At 39.5% G+C, this 22,472-nt stretch overlaps 1 protein-coding gene across 2 annotated transcripts in view; it reads left to right on the plus strand.

Moving 5' to 3' along the window:
* The window catches only part of SNTG1 (syntrophin gamma 1), a 136,980-nt gene that overhangs the window by 86,924 nt on the left and 27,584 nt on the right, over positions 1–22,472 (plus strand). For both annotated transcript variants that reach the window (XM_061122805.1, XM_061122806.1), the window contains exons 12-13: positions 18,739–18,855; positions 20,057–20,128. In XM_061122805.1, coding sequence (XP_060978788.1) covers positions 18,739–18,855; positions 20,057–20,128 — 189 coding nt within the window. The remainder of the gene's footprint in view (positions 1–18,738; positions 18,856–20,056; positions 20,129–22,472) is intronic.

The raw sequence follows: 22,472 nt of genomic DNA on the forward strand, positions 1-22,472 counted from the left end.
TTCCAGTAAAAAAAATCCTGTTCATTTTCCAGTGTACAACTTGTGACCGTGTATGCAGCCACATCACACAGCACACACTTATTATCTCCCAGTTTGTGCTGGTCAAGAGTCCAAGCTCGGATCCTCCTCCCAGGGTCTCACAAGACTGCAATCATGGTTCTGACCTTTGTTATCATCTCATGGGAGGCTTGGAGTCCTCTTCAAGGGTCCCATTCAGACTGTGGGGCTGAGACCCTTGGCTTCTAGGAGCTGCCTGTCATTCCTCTCATCCAGAGGATGAGATGGTTGGATGATATCACCAACTCAGTGGACATGAATTTGAGAACAGGGTTCTCTCCTGCACATTGGTGTCCTCAAGGCCAAGGGCATCATCCTGCTCTTTCCAGGGTTCCTTTAATGGCTTACCTGATTCAGCTCTGATTAGAGGCTTTAGTTACATATGCAGTAGCTCTTTTCCACCACCATATAACCTTTTATAATTAAGGGGGTGGCATCTACACTATTCTTAGGTTCTTACACATCCTTAGGAGAAGGGAATGAGGCAGAACTGTGGGCCGTCAGTTATCATGGTGACATTAGCTTTTTAAAAACTTTCCATTTTCTTTAGTTCTTCAAAAATTTTAAATGATTCTAAGGAATTCTCTTAAGACTTGTGCTTGATAACATAGCTCAGGACCCAGTGGTAATCTGGAGGCTCAGTTAGTATGAGCTGCAGGAAGTGACTTCACTTCCCACATCCTGCAAGCTGTCTGGCAGGATTAGGCCACGGACAAGGATTTATAATAACTTAGAAAGGAAGGACTAGTGTAAACTCATCATCTGTTTGTATAAGTAAGACACTGAGTTTTGAGGAGATAACTATTCTGGTTCCTGAGATGGTTGTTTTTGTTCAATTGCTGTCATGTCCTACTCTTTGCAACCCCATGGGTTGCAGCACACCAGGTTTCCTTGTTCTTTACCATCTCCCAGAGTTTGCTCAAATTCATGTCCATTGAGTAGGTGATGCCTACTGACCATCTCATCCTCTGTTTCCCATTTCTCCTCCTGCCTTCAGTCTTTCCCAGCATCAGAGTCTTTTCCAATGAATTGGTTCTTTGCATCAGGTGGCCAGAGGATTGGAGCTTCACTTTCAACATCAGTCCCTCCAATGAATTTTCAGGGCTGATTTCTGCTAGGACTGACTGGTTTGATCTCCTTGCAGTTCAAGGGACTCTCAAGAGTCTTCTCCAACAGCACAGTTAGAAGGCATACATTCTTCAGCACTCAGCATTATTTATGGTCCAACTCTTACATCCATACATGACTACTGGAAAAACCATAGTCCTGAGATAGACCATCATATAATTAGATCATATGTAAAAGCAGCTTTAAAGAATGATAATAATGCTTATATCAATGCTTAAAACAATTAATTATTACAGTATTCATTTCTCTAATCATTATATTAGGCTAAGCTGCCATAACAGAGAATACCGACAGTGTAATGTCTTAAACATGATATAAGATTAACTTCTCACTAACAGTCCAGGATAGGCATTCTGAACAGGCAGGCAAACCCTTTCCTCATGGTCATCCAGGGCTGAGTCCTGCAACACCACCACCTGCCAGGGTCTGGGTATCAAAACGCATCCAGCAGGTAGAATAGGAGCCTAGCCTGTGAGTGGTCCCACTGCCCCTGCTCCCAGCACACTGGTGGTTCCAGTCCATGGTTGCATTTACCTGATAAGAAACATGCTGATACCTCACTGTTCTTCAAGATCATAACTAAAATTACCTCTAAATCTTAGCATTTTATGCTTACTTGTTTTGGACTCAGGTGTTTTGTGATGAATAAGTTTCTTATGATACAATCAGGGCTTCCCAGGTGATGCTAGTGGTAAAGAACCCACCTGCTGGAGACACAGGAGACTTGAGACTTGGGTTCAGCTCCTGGGTTGGAAAGATCCCCTGGAGGAGAGCATGGCAAACCCACTTCATTGTTCTTTCCTGGAGAATCCCATTGACAGAGGAGCCTGGCAGGCTATAGTCCATGGGGTCCCAAAGAATCGGACATGATTTAAGTGACTTAGCATGCATGCACACATGATACTGTCATATTTGTTACAGTTACAAAGCCTTTAATTTAGAGTTAGTTTATAGATTATTGCATTTAGTTTTCTCATTTTACACAGAGAAAAACCTCAAAAGGTTAATTCTGTTCAGTGCATTCTCTTTATGTTATCTCTAGAAGCTAAACCTTTTTAGGCTTTGATGACCCGGCATAAATAATCCATCTTTCCTTTTCAGGAGCTTAACATGCAGTATTGGTTAAATGACTTTTCCAAGGTTAGGAAGCAGCTGAATTGTGAGAACAGACTTATGATACAGATTGCGTAAGTCTTTTCTCACAACATTTAGTTCAGTCTTTAGTCAATGACAGGCTTCTATTTTATCTTTGCTCCAAACAAGACCCCAAATTGGATGCCTTATCTTTTTGACAAAGGGAAGATTGATCACAAACATCTCAGGATTGATTTGGATTATTTTCTAATGTATTTAAATAAGTCATAATAACAGATGTATTTAGTTTCTCAAAGAATTTATTCAAATTAACTATCTAGATATTAATTTATTGTCTAGTTTCTGTATTTTAAGATGAAAGAATAAATTTAAAATATCATACTGTAATTCTCTTTGAAATATTTCCTTTAACCCACACTATTGTATCAAGGGGACTACCCTAGCAGTCCAGTGGTTAAGACTCCACACTTCCGATGCAGGGGGAATGGATTCAAGCCTGGGTGGGGAACTAAGATCCCACATGCTGCGCAGCACAGGATTTCCAGCTGAGCTATTTCAAATCCTAAAAGACAATCCTGTGAAAGTGCTGCACTCAATATGCCAGCAAAATTGGAAAACTCAGCAGTGGTCACAGGACTGGAAAAGGTCAGTTTTCATTCCAATCCCTAAGAAAGGCAATGCCAAAGAATGTTCAAACTACCTACACAATTGTACTCCTCTCACATGCTAGCAAAGTAATGCTCAAGATTCTCCAAGTCAGGCTTCAATAGTACATGAACCAAGAACCTCTAGATATTCAAGCTGGATTTAGAAAACGCAGAAGAACCAGAGATCAAATTGGCAACATCTGTTAGATCATCACCAAAGCAACAGAGTTCCAAAAAAAAATCTACTTCTGCTTGATTGACTATGATAAACCTTTTGACTGTGTGGATCACAACAAACTGTGGAAAATTCTTAGCGATGGGAATACCAGAATGCCTGCCTCCTGAGAAATCTGTATGCAGGTCAAGAAACAACAGTTAGAACCAGACATGGAACAACGGACTGGTTCAAAATTGGGAAAGGAGAAGGTCAAGGCTGTATATTGTCACTCTGCTTATATAACTTATATACAGAGTACATCATGAGAAATGCTGGGCTGGAGGAAGCACAAGCTGGAATCAAGATTGCCGGGAGAAATATCAATAACCTCAGATATGCAGATGATACTGCCCTTATGGCAGAAATCAAAGACAAACTATAGAGCCTCTTGATGAAAGTGAAAGAGGAAAGTGAATATGCTGGCTTCAAACTCAACGTTCAAAAAACGAAGATCATGGCATCAGCTCCCATGACTTCATGGCAATTAGATGGGGAAACAATGGAAACAGTGAGAGACTTTATTTTCTTGGGCTCCAAAATCACTGCAAACGGTGACTGCCACCATGAAATTAAAAGATGTTTGCTTCTTGAAAGAAAAACTATGACAAACTTAAAACAGCATATTAAAAAGAAGAGACTTTACTTTGCCAACAGAGGTCCATGTAGTCAAAGATACAGTTTTTCCAGTAGTCATGTATGGATGTGAGAGTTGGACCATAAAGAGGAAGCAAAACTGTTTTCTTGACATGTTGAACTCTTCCTTTTTTCCCTTTTTTCCCTCCTTTTTTAATTTTATATTGGAGTACAGTTGATTAGCAATGTTGTGTTTCAGGTGAACAGTGAAGGGATTCAGTCATACATATACATGTATCCATTCTCCCTCAAGCTCCCCTCCCATCCAAGCTGCCACATAACACTGAGCAGAGTTCCCTGTGCTGTCCAGTAGGTCCTTGTTGGTTATCCACCTTAAACACAGCAGAATGTACATGACCATCCCAAACTCCCTAATTATCCCTTCCCCCAGTAACTAGAAGTTCATTCTGTAGGTCTGTGAGTCGGTTTCTGTTTTATAAGTTCATTTGTATCATTTCTTCTTAGATTCTGCATAAAAAGGATGTCATATGATATTTCTTTCCCTTGAGAATCTTCTTGAGATTGTATGATCTCCCGACCTCCACTCCAGAAGAGCAAGTAACTGCAGTTTACCTCAGTAGACTTTCTTCCAACAGAAGGAAACCCTCTCAAGTTTTCCACTTTAGATAGTTTTACATCATTGAGAATTTGATAACTAAGTTGGAGTTTAGTCTAGAGCATGATCTACAGTGGGCTTCCTCAGTGACTCAGTCAGTAAAGAATCTGCCTGCAATACAGGAGACCCAGGTTCTATCTATGGGTTGGGAAAATCCCCTGGAGAAAGAAATGGCAACCCACTCCATTATTCTTGCCTGGAAAATCCCATGGACAGGGGAGCCTGGCAAGCTACACTCCATGGGATCACAAAGAGTTGGACACAACTGAGCAACTAAACCACCACCATGCTATACAGTAGTAGTTTTCCTGTACCAACCAAATGATATCATGAATTTGTGTGTAGATCACCTCTGTCCAGATCTACATTCATGGTCGATTTGATTAACTGAAGTTAGAGAAAAAAGATTACGGTCCTCAGAAAGCTAAAGAATGCTTGTTGCTATTGATTCTTTCTATTGATTCAGTTTTTGGAGTTTTTATAACATCATTTAAATTGTGTAAGAATGTAACTCATGCTCCTGCTTAGTCTCTCAGTTTTGTCTGACTCATTTCAACCCCATGGACTGTAGCCCACCGACTCCTCTGTCCATGGGTTTCTCCAGGCAAGAATATTGGAGTGGGTTGCCATTTCCTTTTCCAGGGGATCTTCCCAATACAGAGATTGAAAACTGTGTCTCCTGCATCTTCTGCATTGTCAGGTAAATTCTTTACCACTGCACCACCTGGGAAGCCCAAGAACTTAACTACAGCCTGGTATTAAGGAGAATATATTATTTATGCAAAAGTAGAAACTAAAAATGCACTAAATGGAAATACTCTATCAGATCTAGTCCCTTAAATCTATTTCTCGCTTCCATGTATAGTCATAAGGGATTTGATTTAGGTCATACCTGAATGGTCTAGTGGTTTCCCCCACTTTCTTCAATTTAAGTCTGAATTTGGTGATAAGGAGTTCATGATCCGAGCCACAGTCAGCTCCCGATCATGTTTTTGCTGACTGTATAGAGCTTCTCCATCTTTGGCTGCAAAGAATATAATCAATCTGATTTCGCTGTTGACCATCTGGTGATTTCCATGTGTAAAGTCTTCTCTTGTGTTGTTGGAAGAGGGTGTTTGCTATGACCAGTGCGTTCTCTTGACAGAACTCTGTTAGCCTTTGCCCTGCTTCATTCTGTACTCCAAGGCGAAGTTTGCCTGTTACTCCAGGTGTTTCTTGACTTCCTACTTTTGCATTCCAGTCCCTTATAATGAAAGGGACATCTTTTCTGGGTGTTAGTTCCAGAAGGTCTTGTTGGTCTTCATAGAACTGTTCAACTTCAGCTTCTTCAGTGTTACTAGTCGGGGCATAGACTTTGATTACCATGATATTGAATGGTTTGCCTTGGAAACGAGCAGAGATCATTCTGTCATTTTTGAGATTGCATCCAAGTACTGCATTTCGGGCTCTTTTGTTGACTATGATAGCTACTCCATTTCTTCTAAGGGATTCCTGCCCACAGTAGTAGATATAATGATCATCTGAGTTAAATTCACCCATTCCAGTCCATCTTAGTTGGCTGATTCCTAGAATGTCGATGTTCACTCTTGCCATCTCCTGTTTGACCACTTCCAATTTGCCTTGATTCCTGGACCTAACATTCCAGGTTCCTATACAATATTGCTCTTTACAGCATCAAAACTTGCTTCTATCACCAGTCCCATCCACAACTTGGTGTTGTTTTTGCTTTGGCTCCATCCCTTCATTCTTTCTGGAGATCATTCTCCACTGATCTCCAGTAGCATGTTGGGCACCCACTGATCTGGGGAGTTCATCTTTCAATGTCCTATCTTTTTGCCTTTTCATACTGTTCATGGGGTTCTCGATGCAAGAATACTGAAGTGGTTTGCCATTCCCTTCTCCAGTGGACCACATTCTGTCAGACCTCTCCACCATGACTCGTCCGTCTTGGGTGGCCCCACACTTATATGCAGAGTACATCATGAGAAACACTGGGCTGGAGGAAGCACAAGCTGGAATCAAGATTGCCAGGAGAAATATCAATAACTTCAGATATACAGATGACACCACCCTTATGGCAGAAAGTGAAGAAGAACTAAAGAGCCTCTGGATGAAAGTTAAAGAGGAGAGTGAAAAAGTTGGCTTAAAGCTCAACATTCAGAAAACTAAGTTCCATCACTTCATGGCAAATAGATGAGGAAACAGTGGAAAGAGTGGCTGACTTTATTTTTCTGGGCTCCAAAATCACTGCAGATGGTGACTGCAGCCATGAAATTAAAAGACGCTTACTCCTTGGAAGGAAAGTTATGACCAACCTAGATAGCATATTAAAAAGCAGAGACATTACTTTACCAACAAAGGTCCATCTGGTCAAGGCTACGGTTTTTTCAGTGGTCATGTATGGATGTGAGAGTTGGACTATAAAGAAAGCTGAGCACCGAAGAATTTATGCTTTTGAACTGTGGTGTTGGAGAAGACTCTTGAGAGTCCCTTGAACTGCAAGGAGATCCAACCAGTCCATCCTAAAGGAGATCAGTCCTGGGTGTTTATTGGAGGGACTGATGTTGAAGCTGAAACTCCAGTACCTTGGCCACCTGATGCGGAGAGCTGACTCATTGGAAAAGACCCTGATGCTGGGGAGGATTGGGAGCAGGAGGAGAAGGGGACGACATAGGATGAGATGGTTGGATGGCATCACTAACACAGTGGACATGGGTTTGGGTGGACTCCAGGAGTTGGTGATGGAGAGGGAGGCCTGGCGTGCTGTGGTTCATGGGGTCGCAGAGTCGGACACGACTGAGTGACTGAACTGAACTGAAATGGAAATACAAGTTTAAAGTTTTTTAGAAGAGAAACTAATTGCTCTTTTATGAAATATCTGTTAGTGACAGAAATGGTTTTCAGAAAATAAACTATTTCTATATTTCAGTGGCTTATTTATTTCCACAATGGCCCTATACTCATTGGCTTTTAGCAGAATGGGAAATTAAGCCAAGCCTCACTCCGAGCTCTCTAAATTTTTAGTAATTTGATTCCCTTCATAAACTTCTCTTATATGTGGAAACTTATTGTCTTTTTTCTTTGAAATTATGTAGTAGAAAAAATTGTAATGTCAGCTTAGCAGTGAAATTAAAATAGATTGTAAGAAATGTGATTTGATTTTATTGCTTCCATATTAATTTCAAATGCACCATAGCTTTGGCTACTAAAACGTTTCATTGACCACAGCAGAATCCCCTACAATCATGCTTATGATGTTTTATTTGCAGAGTTATACATATTTATTGACAGCAAAAATTCCACTACACCTCTGCTGTTGTGATACATAATTAAATAAATACTTATATTCAAATAAAGGACCAATTAAACTCCCCGGCCTAAATATTTATAACCTGAAACATATAGCTACTAACAAATCTTATCTTTTAGGTTGCAACGAAGCCTTAAGAGTTTTGACCTTTTCTACCAGCCATTCTGATGAGAGTCTTGTTTCTCCATGGTATCTGTAGCAACGCTGTTTATTGGCTGACAGGCACTATGGGTCTCACCTTTCATGACCAGCCCTCACATGGTGATGACATTTCAGAAACAACACCAAGACATGATCTATGAAAGAAATCATTGCTAAAGTGAACTTTATTAAAAGTAAAACCTTTGCTCTGCAAAAGGCGGTATCAATAGGATGAGAATACAAGCCACAGACTGGGAGAAAATATTTGCGGAACACATATCTGATAAAGGACTGTTACCCAAAATACACAAAGAACATTTGAAATTCAAGAATAAGAAAACAACTTGATTTAAAATGAGGCCAATGACACTAGTAGATACATCACCAAAGAAGAAATACAGATGGCAAGTAAACATAGGAAAAGAAGGCCCAAATCATATGTCATCAGGAAAACGCAAACTACAATGATGAGATTTTTTTTTTTTTTTTCCCAGTGGGTTTTGTCATACATTGATATGAATCAGCCATGGATTTACATGTATTCCCAATCCCGATCCCCCCTCCCACCTCCCTCTCCACCCGATTCCTCTGGGTCTTCCCAGTGCACCAGGCCGGAGCACTTGTCTCGTGCATCCCACCTGGGCTGGTGATCTGTTTCACCATAGATAGTATACATGCTGTTCTTTTGAAATATCCCACCCTCACATTCTCCCACAAAGTTCAAAAGTCTGTTCTGTATTTCTGTGTCTCTTTTTCTGTTCTGCATATAGGGTTATCGTTACCATCTTTCTAAATTCCATATACATGTGTCAGTATGCTGTAATGTTCTTTATCTTTCTGGCTTACTTCACTCTGTATAAGGGGCTCCAGCTTCATCCATCTCATTAGGACTGGTTCAAATGAATTCTTTTTAATGGCTGAGTAATATTCCATGGTGTATATGTACCACAGCTTCCTTATCCATTCATCTGCTGATGGGCATCTAGGTTGCTTCCATGTCCTGGCTATTATAAACAGTGCTGCGATGAACATTGGGGTGCACGTGTCTCTTTCAGATTTGGTTTCCTCAGTGTGTATGCCCAGAAGTGGGATTGCTGGGTCATATGGCAGTTCTATGTCCAGTTTTTTAAGGAACCTCCACACTGTTTTCCATAGCGGCTGTACTAGTTTGCATTCCCACCAACAGTGTAAGAGGGTTCCCTTTTCTCCACACCCTCTCCAGCATTTATTGCTTGTAGACTTTTGGATAGCAGCCATCCTGACTGGCGTGTAATGGTACCTCATTGTGGTTTTGATTTGCATTTCTCTAATAATGAGTGATGTTGAGCATCTTTTCATGTGTTTGTTAGCCATCTGTATGTCTTCTTTGGAGAAATGTCTGTTTAGTTCTTTGGCCCATTTTTTGATTGGGTCATTTATTTTTCTGGAATTGAGCTTCAGGAGTTGCTTGTATATTTTTGAGATTAATCCTTTGTCTGTTTCTTCATTTGCTATTATTTTCTCCCAATCTGAGGGCTGTCTTTTCACCTTACTTATAGTTTCCTTTGTAGTGCAAAAGCTTTTAAGTTTCATTAATATTGATACCACTACACTCCTTTTACAACGGCCAACATCCAGAGCGCTGACAGCACCAAGCGCTGCTGAGGGTGTGGAGCAGTGGGAGCTCTCATCCAGGCTGGTGGGGATGCAGGTGTGCACACAGCTACTGTGGAAGGCAGTTTGGTTGCGTCTTATAAAACTAGGTATACTTTAACCGCCCATTTTGGCAATCACCCCTTCATGGTATTTACCTTAGTTGAAAGCCTGTGTCCACACAGAAAGCCATGCATTTGCTGTGTACAGCACTTTTATTTTATCATAATGGCCCAAACTCAGAAGCAGCCCAGTGGTCTTCCATGGGTGAAAGGATGAATACCCTTTGGTACATCCAGACAGTGGGATGCTGTTTGGTGATAAAATGAAGTGAGCTGTCCAGCCACGAAAGACCCACGTGTAACTAAACATGTGATGGTAAATGAAGGAGGTCAGTCTGAACGAGCTATGTGCTGTTTGAGTCTAACTGTATGCCGTTTTGGAAAGGGCAAAATGCTGGCAAGACTGAAAAGGGCATTGATTTCTAGGGGTTGAGTAGGGAGGGATGAATAGGCTTAGCACAGTAGGTTCTTAGGGCAGTGAAATTATTCTGTATGATACTAGAGTAGTGGATACATGTCCCTACACATTTGTTAAAACCTATAGAACGTACAACACCAAGAGCCACCCTAAAGTAAATGGAGGACTTTAGGCAATAAAGTGTATCTATATAGAATCAGCAACTGTAACAGATGTGCTGTCTGTGGGGGGATGTTGATAGTGGGGATTACCCAGGTGTGAGGTAGCAGGGTGCGACATCTTTGGGAAACCTCCATACCTTCCACTCAATGATGCTGTGAATCTAAAACAGCTCTGCAAAATAAAGTTTATTTAAAACTGGAAAAAAGTAATATAAAATAAAATGATCAAAAATTAAAGAATAACATCTTGCTATGCAGCACAGGCTTCACATAATGGATGTGTTTTCACATGTAGTTTAAAACAGGCAATCAAAAGTTTATGCAATCAAAACCACAATGGCTGATATAAAAAGGTAAGAGATAAGTATTGATGGGGATGTGAGAAAGGAGCCCTAGTGCACTGTTGGTGAGAACATAAACTGATGCAACCACTGCTACAAGAAACAGTATGGAGGATCCTCAAAAAATTAAAAATAGAGCTACCACATGATCCAGCAATGCCATCGTGCTCAGTCACTCAGCCGTGTCCGATTCTTTGCTACCCCATGGACTGTAGCCCACAAGGATCCTCTGTTCACGGGATTCTCCAAACAAGAGTACTGGCGTGGGTTGTTGTTTCCTTCTGGGAATGCCATATCTGGGTATATTCTCAAAGGAAACAAAAACAGGGTCTTGAAGAGACATCTGCCCTCCCATGTAACTATAGTGTTACTTATAATAGCCAAGATATGGAAACAAGCTGTTGACAGGTTAATGGATAATAGAGAGTTTATATACTATATACATGTATATATATACACACACACACACATACACACATACATGTGAAATATTATTTAGCCATGAAAATGAAGGAAATCCTGGGATTTGTGTCAACATGGATGAAGTTTAAAGTCACTATGCTAAAAGAGAAAGATAAATAATGCACTGTATCACTTATATATGGAATAAGAAAATAAACTCAGAAAAACAGAGGGTAGAACTATGGCTGCCAGCAGCTGGGGGGTGGAGGAAACAGGGAGAGACCAGTGTAAGGGTACAGACTTACACATATAGGAAGAACAATGTTTGAGGACCCTATGTGCATATGGTGACTGGTTGATAACACTGAGTATTTAAAATTTTCTAAGAGATGAGAACTTAAATGTCCTCATCAAAATTATGTGAATTTATATTGTAATATAAATTATACCCATCCCCAAGAAAAAGAAACACAAAAGACAAAATGGTTGTCTGAGGAGACCTTACATATAGCTGAGAAAAGAAGAGAAGCTAAAGGCAAAGGAGAAAAGGAAAGATATACCCATCTGAATGCAGAGTTCCAAAGAACAGCAAGGAGAGATAAGGAAGCCTTCCTCAGCGACCAATGCGAAGAAATAGAGGAAAACAATAGAAAGGGAAAAACTAGAGATCTCTTCAACAAAATTAGAGATACCAAGGGAACATTTCATGCAAAGATGGGCACAATAAAGGGCAAAAATGGTATGGACCTAACAGAAGCAGAAGATATTAGGAAAACTTGACAAGACTACACAGAACTATACAAAAATATCTTAATGACCCAGATAACCATGATGGTGTGATCACCCACCTAGAGCCAGACATCCTGGAGTCTGAAGTGAAGTGGGCCTTATGAAGCATCACTACAAACAAGGCTAGTGGGGGTAATAGAATTCCAGTAGAGCTATTTCAAATTCTAAAAGATAATGCTTTTAAAGTGCTGCATTCAGTATGCCAGCAAATTTGGAAAACTCAGCAGTAGCCACAGGAGTGGAAAAGGTCAGTTTTCATTCTAATCCCAAAGAAAGGCAATGTCAAAGAATGTTCAAACTACCACACAACTGCACTCATCTCATATACTAGCAGAGCAATGCTGAAAATTCTCCAATGGAGTCTTCAACAGAATATGAACCGAGAACTTCCAGATGTTCAAGCTGGATTTACAAAAGGCAGAGGAACCAGAGCAAATTGCCAACAACAGATGGATCATAGAAAAAGCAAGAGAATTCCAGAAAAACATCTACTTCGACTTTATTGACTATGACAAAGGCTTTGACAGTGTGGATCACAACAAATTATGGGAAATTCTGAAAGAGATGGAATACCAGAACACCTTAACTACCTCCTGAGAATTCTGTATGCAGGTCGAGAAGCAACAGTTACAACCCAACATGGAACAATGGACTGGTTCAAAATTGGGAAAGGAGAATGTCAAGGCTGTATATTGTCACCCTGCTTGTCTAACTTATATGCAGAGTACATCAGAACAAGCTGGAATCAAAATTGTAGGAAGAAATATCAATAACCGCAGATATGCAGATAACACCACCATTATGGCAGAGAGTGAAGAGGAACTAAGCTTCATGATGAAGGTGAAAGAGGAGAGTGAATAAGCTGGCTTAAAACTCAGCATTCAAAAAACGAAGATCATGGCATCTGGTTCCATCACTTCATGGCAAATAAATGGGGAAACAATGGAAACAGTGAGAGACTTTATTTTCTTGGGCTCCAAAATCACTGCAGATGGTGACTGCCACCATGAAATTAAAAGACACTTGCTCCTTGGAAGAAAAGCTATGACAGTCCTAGACAGCATATTAAAAAGCAACGACATTGCTTTGCCAACAAAGGTCCATCTGGTCAAAGCTATGGGTTTTCCAGTAGTCATGTTTGGATATGAGAGTTAGACTATAAAGAAAGCTGCACACCAAAGAATTGATGCTTTTGAACTGTGATGTTGGAGAAGACTCCTGAGAGTCCCTTGGACTGCAAGGAGATCACACCAGTCAGTCCTAAGGGAAATCAGTCCTGAATATACATTGGAAGGATTGATGCTGAAGCTAACACTCCAATACTTTGGCCACCTGATGTGGAGAACTGACTCCTTGGAAAAGACCCTGATGTTAGGAAAGATTGAAGGCAGGAGGAGAAGGGGATGACAGAGGATGAGATGGTTGGATGGCATCACCGACTCGATGGATTTGAGTTTGAGCAAGCTCCGGGAGTAGGTAATGGACAGGGAAGCCTGGCATGCTGCAGTCCATGGGGTCGCAAAGAGTTGGATGTGACTGAGTGACTGAACTGAATGGAATGTTATAATATATATTTATATATAAATAAATATGTGAGATGATAGATGTGTTGATCAACTAGATGGAAAGAATCGTTTCACAGTAGATGTGCATAGCAAATCACTGTAACATTTTACATTTTTCTCTGTCAATTTATACCTCAATAAAGCTGAAAAATAGGCAAGTCTTCAAAATATTTATCTGAAAATTGTATGATATATGGTTGGCAGTTCATTTGTCATTTTGTTTATATAAAAAAATGATTTCCCTTTAATTCTACTTATTTCTAAAGTATTCTATTTGAAATATACTTGTATTGCTCATCTATTTCTTTTTAAAATAAGGTTAAGTGACACAGTTTTTCTTTAGAGTTATTATTTGGTGTGACAAGTGTTGGATGAATTTACTGAAAATGCATTATGTCTCCTCAACCATGTAATTATTCCCACGAATCAGGTTAATGATGAGAAGCAGAAACTGTATTCTGACCTTTCTGCCAAACTGAGAGCAGCCCTTTCCCTTGGCACAGAAAGTAATAAGGTCAATCTTTGGCCTGGAGAACAAATATGAAGAAATATCCCTTTCAGATCCAATAATCCCATTTTTATTAGTTACATCTTCAGCTCATTCCTCATAGCTACAATCAGTTCAAATTTTAAGAAATTGTATTTAATGATAATTCTTGAAAAATATCAGTACATCATTCTTAATATTTCAGCTTCTAGTAAATTATAGAGATGGAAAGAGACAGTCAATTCCAAATCGCATGGTCTTAGGAAGCTCAGTTATTTCCATCTCTTGATTGTGTACACCACTTTATTCTCTTCTTTTCTCTTGTCAATGTAGAGAAGTCATAAACATAGGGAAACTGTAAGTTTTATCAAATTGAATTAAATACTCTGACTTAAATGAGCAATAATATAATGATTCAGTTCAGTTCAGTCGCTCAGTCGTGTCCAACTCTTTGCGACCCCATGAATTGCAGCACACCAGGCCTCCCTGTCCATCACCAACTCCCAGAGTTGACTCAAACTCATGCCCATCGAGTCGGTGATGCCATCCAGCCATCTCATTCTCTGTCGTCCCCTCCTCCTCCTGCCCCCTATCCCTCCCAGCATCAGGGTCTTTTCCAATGAGTCAACTCTTCGCATGAGGTGGCCAAAGTGCTGGAGTTTCAGCTTCAGCATCAGTCCTTCCAGTGAACACCCATGAGTGATCTCCTTTAGGATGGACTGGTTGGATCTCCTTGCAGTCCAAGGGACTCTCAAGAGTCTTCCCCAACACCACAGTTCAAAAGTATCAATTTTTTGGTGCTCAGCTTTCTTCACAGTCCAACTCTCACATCCATACATGACCACTGGAAAAACCATAGCCTTGACTAGACGAACATTTGCTGGCAAAGTAATGTCTCTGCTTTTTAATATGCTGTCTAGGTTGGTCATAACTTTCCTTCTAAGGAGTAAGCGTCTTTAATTTCATGGCTGCAATCATCATCTGCAGTGATTTTGGAGCCCCAAAAACTAAAGTCTGACACTGTTTCCACTATCTCCCCATCTATTTCCCATGAAGTGATGGGATCAGATGCCATGATCTTAGTTTTCTTAATGTTGAGTTTTAAGCCAACTTTTTCACTCTCCTCTTTCACTTTCATCAAGAGGCTTTTTAGTTCCTCTTCACTCTCTGCCATAAGGGTGGTGTCATCTGCATATCTAAGGTTATTTATATTTCTCCCGGCAATCTTGATTCCAGCTTGTGCTTCTTCCAGCCCAGCATTTCTCATGATGTACTCTGCATAGAAGTTAAATAAGCAGGGTGACAATATACAGCCTTGACATACTCCTTTTCCTATTTGGAACCAGTCTGTTGTTCCATGTCCAGTTCTAGCTGTTGCTTCCTGACCTGCATACAGGTTTCTCAAGAGGCAGGTCAGGTGGTCTGGTATTCCCATCTCTTTCAGAATTTTCCACAGTTTCTTGTGATCCACACAGTCAAAGGCTTTGGCATAGTCAATAAAGCAGAAATAGATGTTTTTCTGGAACTCTCTTGCTTTTTCGATGATCCAGCAGATATTGGCAATTTGATCTTTGGTTCCTCTGCCTTTTCTAAAACCAGCTTGAACATCTGGAAGTTCTCGGTTCATGTATTGCTGAAGCCTGGCTTGGAGAATTTTGAGCATTACTTTACTAGCGCGAGAGATGAGTGCAATTGTGCGGTAGTTTGAGCATTCTTTGGGATTGCCTTTCTTAGGGATTGGAATGAAAACTGACCTTTTCCAGTCCTGTGGCCACTGCCGAGTTCTCCAAATTTGCTGGCATATTGAGTGCAGCACTTTCACAGCATCATCTTTCAGGATTTGAAATAGCTCAACTGAAATTCCATCACATCCACTAGCTTTGTTCATAGTGATGCTTTCTAAGGCCCACTTGACTTCACATTCCAGGATGTCTGGCTCTAGGTCAGTGATCACACCATTGTGATTATCTGGGTCGTGAAGATCTTTTTTGTACAGTTCTTCTGTGTATCCTATATAATGATTAGGGTGATATAATTCATAATAAATAAAGTTTTACCTCATTGTAGCAGCCCCAGAATAATAGGACAATTTAACCATATTTGTTGGAAGATTTTCTGCCTGTAAAACTCATAAAATCTATTATTTTTAAGATGGATTTGTTGTAAAACTTTTATTAATAGTACATATTGTGTGCTATTTTTAAAATGAGGTTTCATAATAGAAAGTTCCTAAAACATAGATGTACAGCTTCATTATTTAAAAGCTAAAGCCCTGTGTAATCACAGTCTAGGTCAGGAAGAGTGGGTTGTGTTCAACTCAGATTCTATCTCCCCAGTGTGTCTTCCCCACTCAAACTGGGTTTGCATCCGTCTAAAGTAACTACTGTCCTGACAACTGGGTACTGATTGTTTAGCTTTGCTATAGGTCTTTGTACCCCATCCATGAATGCATTGTAAGCTACTCCTGTAGTTTATCTGAATCAAGGTCATATATGTATATAATGTGTGTAAATACACTTGTGTTTCTGCTTTCTTTCAGTTCACATTATGTTCCATGACATTCACTTACATTGTTCTGTGTGACTACAATGCATGGATTTTCCTTGCTGTATCCTCTTCCTTTATGGTATCACAGTTTGCTACAGTGTTTGTCTACAACATATATTGGAGGGCACACGGTTTATCAGTTTTAAGCACATGTCCGTGGTTGAGACTGAGAATAATGCCATAAGGAACACACTTGCATGTGTGCAATGGGGAATAGGTGTCCACACCAAGGTGCGTTTATATTAGACGTGAAGGGTCAAAGCCTCGCCAGCGGTATATGGGCTTCTACATTTCTATTCACCCTCCCTTCACCAACATGTGACATTTCCTGTCTTCTAAGTTGCAGCCACTCTGGGAGATTTTACACAGAAATGCATAAGTTTTAAAACTGCAATGGTTTCAGGTCTTACATTTAAGTCTAATTGATTTTGAATTGATTGTTGTATACAGTGTGAGACAAAGGTCCCATTTCATTCTTTTGCAGGTTGATATTAAGTTCTCCTAATACCATTTATTGAAGAGATTAGCCATTCCTCATTTCTCTCAAACATTCAGAGACCATATATGCATGGGTTTATTTCTGGATGTTCTATCCTGTCCCGTTGGTCTACATCTGTTTTTCTGCTGGTATCTTAGTCCTTTGGTGACTGTTATTTTGCAATACATTTGAAATAAAAACATGCAGTGACTCTAGCTTTGTTCTTCTTATTTTACATTGATATGACTATTCAGGGTCTTCTGTGGACTTTAAGATGATTTCCTGTGGACTTTAAGATGATTTCCTAAAGAAACCACAGGGATTTTGGTTGGGATTCACTGCACTGGTGGCCACTTTGGATGTTACAGATCTCTTAAAATATTAATTCTTCCGATCCATGGACACAGATGTTTACTATTTATCTATATCTATAATTCCCTTCATTAAAATTTTTGCAGTTTTCAGTGTACAAATCTTCCACCTCCTTGGTTAAGTTAATTCCTAATTATTTTATATTCTCTGTTGCTATTATGAATGAGATAGTTTTCTTAATTTCATTCAAAGACTGGAGAATGAACCCCTTCAAATAAAAGTTAAAAATAGCAAAGGGGAACAAAATTAAGGATCAGTGTGCAAATTTATATAGTAATGATTAAACTAACAAAGAAATTAAAATAAAGAAAGCCTTTAAATCACATTTTAAAGCAGGTAAAATTTCCCCAGTTTTAAAATACCATTTCTGTGCTTTTCTATTTCATTATCTAGTATGTTTCACATATTTGTCATAAAAGAGCTTAGCATATGTTTTAAATAACCTGCTCAGCATTGCATTTGTTTGTTTGAGGATTAATCTGCTTTTAAAGGAATAAAAATCAACCCTTTCTCTACAAAATGATAGCAAAGTAGAGTAGACCATGTCTACTGGGTCTAGTGTTAATAGTCTCTAATACCCACAAAGTTGTCTTTATATTGCAAACAGGGTCCAGTGCAAGTCTGTTTAACATTATTACCCCTTCCCGTCTAATGACTATTTTTATTATCCAGATCTTATTGCCATCTGTTGGTTCCTGCAGAAGACTGTCTCCAGTACCAAAGTCTACGGATTCTCAAGTCCCACATCCGTTCTCCACATCTGTGGGTTCCGCATTTGTGAATTCACACAACTGTGAAATGTTACCCTGTGTTTACAGTCCACAGTTGGTTGAATCCGCCAGTGCAGAACCCACAAATACTCAAAGCTAAATGTAATATATTGTCATGATTAAATAAAACATACACACTTTCTAAAGCAAAAGAATCTCAACCTAATGGCTGCTAAGGCAACAGACAGCACAATAGATATGTACAGTCTACTTCCAAATAATTTTATATGTGATTCTGAGCTATGGAAAAAGCAAAGTTTAGCTACATTCATCTCCCTGCAGTATTTCTCAGATTAAGGTCTACTTACTTATAAATAGAAAGGTATTTTTTTGTCCCCATAGAGTTAGACAAATTTAGACTAGTGATATACTATGGGTTAAGATGTTTCTCTTCTCTGAATATATTTATCAGTCAAAAGAAAGCAGTGCACGGGTGCTGTAATTTTCAGACTTAATCCATCAATGTAAAAATAGATACATAAAGTCATCCCAAATTTGGGTTAGCCTTATTAAATCATGAATAAAAGATAATTTTGCCATGTATGGAATTCTAGGCCGATTGTTGTCCTCATTTTATAGCCTGATGTTTATGTTCCATGGTATTCTGGCTTTCATGCTTTCTCTTGAGAAATCAGTTATCAATCTAATCATTGGTTCCTTGGAGGTTATTGTTTATAGACATTGATGGAGACATATTATAAAATCTGATGACTGGTTCACACTCATTTATTGAAGGTAAATGTGGTTAATGTACTTTTTGCAGCAGTTAATCTGATACTGTCATAAGAGAATGAAACCATCTTGTGATGTTTTATACATCCACAGAAATGAGACTCTGTTGGCAGATAGTTGTATTCCACTTCCTTGCAGATTGTCTACATGGGCTGGTGTGAAACGCGGGAGCAAGATCCGCTTCAGGACCGTGTCTACTCACCCGCCTTTCTGGCCCTGAGGGGCTCCTGCCTCTACAAGTTTCTGGCACCTCCAGTAAGTATTTCTGTTCAACATCCCTTATTTTTCCCATGCTATCACAGCATAGTGACATCAACTTTACAATGACAAAGGGCATATTAGTGATATATTTTGAAAATAAGGTACAGGAAAAAATGCAAAATAGTCCAAATATTTCTGAAGATTTCTTGCTTAAAGATATACGTTCTAGCATTAAACACTGATTTTGTAACCCTTGAGAGACCTAGGATGCATTTTCATTTTGGCATTTTTGCCAGGCTCAATATGTTTACTATTTGACAGGTCTAAGTCAAATAAATCAGTGGTGCTTTTGAGAACCTGTAATATCCCATATTTAATCATCAGACTTCAAATTAAACTTGGATGAGGCCCTGTTGCACCTAAGGTCTTGCTTTTGGAAACATGTAGCTTACACAACAGTAGAATCTCAATAAATATTTATCAACTATAAATATTAAATGCTGGACTACTCGCTTACAGGTCTAATAACTACATAGGATCTTGGAATTATCAGGTTAGACTTCTTGTAATGTTTAGTATCTATATGCACATAAAGTTCAAATCACCCAGAAGACAGAGAAAAAAATCACAAATGCTTACGCCCTTTACACTGGCCCTACTCTGAACAATTTCTTAGGACTGGACAGACAAGACAAGCACATGTTTAAAGCACAAACAAGTGAAACAGCTTCAACATGCTGTTTAGTGCTTCACAATGTTAACAACTTAGAAAAACTTCTTGATGTAAATATGTCTTTCTTAAATGCAAAGCCAGTATTGACACGATGTCCAGTATTCTCTGTGTGTAGCAAGTGGTAAACAGAGAACAGATTATTACATAGTAAAATATGAACACAGTATTTTCCATTTACAACTACTACTAAATATTGGCTACATTTCCCATATTAAAATAATTAACTCCCCTCAAAACAACACTTAGTATTTATGTAGAGATAACACAGACACTACTTAAAATACGTTAAGACACTGAGCAATGGGAAGTTGTTGCTTATAATATGAAATGTCTGCTGAAAGAGGAAGAGAAAGTATGAAACTGGGGGGAGCAGAAACAGAAACAGTGCATGAGGAACCCTCACAACTCAGACTGCCTTGCATGTGTGTGAGAACATCATGGGTGCACCACTGTGTATTAATAGAAGAAAGTAGGGGCCATCTTTCTAAAACACATGATGTGTTCTTTTCTCATCTTTTCAAGGTGACCACGTGGGACTGGACCCGAGCAGAGAAAACTTTTTCAGTTTACGAGATCATGTGTAAGATCCTAAAGGTAGGAGCGAAAAGCAGTGATGATTGTAAAGGCTTTGCTTGGCCAGTTGGGGTCCTGGGTTCACAGGCAGTTTATGAAGATAAACAATGCCTGGATATGAAGGAAAATACAAGGTGAAGGCATGGAAAAGAAAAACACGTAAGAGAAAAGATAGAGCAGAGAGAAATACACATCGACTTAGCTAAGTCTTAAGCAGATTCCAAGGTCCCTCCGTGGGAGAGGGACACAAGGGGAAGTTTGTCAGGTCCTCGGAGGATGAAGTAGAAGGTCAACTGGAGATAGTCTGAATTTAAGCTTCAGTTGTTACCAGAGCTGTATTTGCTGTGTAAAATGCAGAAGAAAAAGATCTGAATAAGACTTGGAGTTAGAGAATGTAGAAAGTAAAAAGGTATATGCAAAGAAAGACATATGTGTGTACACACACACACACACACACACGCACGCGCGCACACACACACACACACACACACACACACACATATATGTATTATACTTAAGCCTCAGGGTTACATTGTCTCTCTGAGTGTGGAGCTGCATATTCAGCTGTCATAAATCAATTACACTTCTATGTTGTACACAGGATTATTGCAATAGGAAGTCACTGAGAATTCGGTAAAATTCCAGATAGCTTTTGTATCCGTTTTGCTAGTTGTTTCTTTAGAATGATGTCAACTTTTGCAGTTGATAGTATTTCTTAAAGAAACTCAGCCACACACACTGAGCACTGTCCACTTCTGCTTTGCATACTTTAAAGAATGTGTATGTGTGCTTAATTGTGTTGGACTTTTTGCGACCCCATGGACTGTAGCCCACCAGGCTCCTCTGTCCATGGGATTCTCCAGGCAAGAATACTGGAGTGGGTTGTCATTTCCTTCTCCAGGGTCTTCTTCCAGACCGAGGGATTGAACCCTCATCTCCTTCATTGGCAGTTGGATTCTTTACCGCTGAGCCAGCCAGGAAGCCCTGTTGTTGAGGGGGACAGGGTTTTTCAGCCAGGAACTTAACAGGTTATTTTCATCTGGCTATATCTTATAAACTATTTTTATTTTTACTGCTTCTGCAAAAGATTCTATTTTCTAAAAAGGGATATTAGGAGACTGAAGAACAATCTTCACATACCAAGTATTAAAGCAGAGAGTAGAAATTTTATTCTTTAGAATTATTTAAAGGGGGGACTTTGGATTATTTCCTAAAGGCAGGGCCAAATAGCTAGCCACGATTCTGGCTGTTTATGACCCTACAATGCCCACATTTATAGGAAGAAGTTGTACACTTCTCCCTGCTGGATGGATTTTTGTCCTAAAAACCATATATTCTTTGGATTTCAGAGCATGGATTTGATGATTCTTTTTCAGTCAGTTCAGTTCAGTTGCTCAGTCATGTCCGACTCTTTGTCAGCCCATGAATCACAGCATACCAGGCCTCCCTGTCCATCACAAACTCCCGGAGTTTACTCAAACTCATGCCCATCAAGTCGGTGATGCCATCCAGCCATCTCATCCTCTGTCGTCCCCTTCCCCTCCTGCCCCCAATCCCTCCCAGCATCAGGGTATTTTCCAATGGGTCAACTCTTCGCATGAGGTGGCCAAAGTATTGGAGTTTCAGCTTCAGCATCAGTCCTTTCAATGAACACCCGGGACTTATCTCCTTTAGGATGAACTGGTTGGATCTCCTAGCAGTCCAAGGGACTCTCAAGAGTCTTCTCCAATGGATGTTCAAAAGCATCCATTTTTCAGCATGCAGCTTTATTCACAGTCCAACTCTCACATCCATACATGACCACTGGAAAAACCCTGACTAGACGGACTTTGTTGGCAAAGTAATGTCTCTGCTTTTTAATATGCTATCTAGGTTGGTCATAACTTTCCTTCCAAGGAGTAAGCGTCTTTTAATCTCATGGCTGCAGTCACCATCTGCAGTGATTTTGGAGCCCCAAAAAATAAAGTCTGACACTGTTTCTTTTTAGTATGGTGTAATTATCCTCTGAAGTAGAATATTAGAATTGAAATCTGAAGATGAATCTTATAGCTATTAATTAAAACCATTAATCTCAATAGGCAGTATTGAAAGTCAACCCTGAATAATATTATAAGAAATTAGCATTATTGTTTTCATGTGTCTCTTGTTTGTTTGCTTTTCTAGTGCTAGTTATGCTAATTTGTTATAGTGAAGCTTCTGTTTGCTTCATAACAATATCTTGGGGGGAAGTGCTGATATCAATCAAAGTAATAATGAAAAACTGATTCAAGTATACTAAATAAGAAATCAAGAATGTAAATCAAAGATAAAAAAGCTTCTTTGGATAATCATATTTTGTTTATATGCTGTATACTTTTTAAAAACA

The sequence above is a fragment of the Dama dama genome, chromosome 21, assembly GCF_033118175.1.
Source record: "Dama dama isolate Ldn47 chromosome 21, ASM3311817v1, whole genome shotgun sequence".
Lineage (NCBI taxonomy): Eukaryota > Metazoa > Chordata > Mammalia > Artiodactyla > Cervidae > Dama > Dama dama.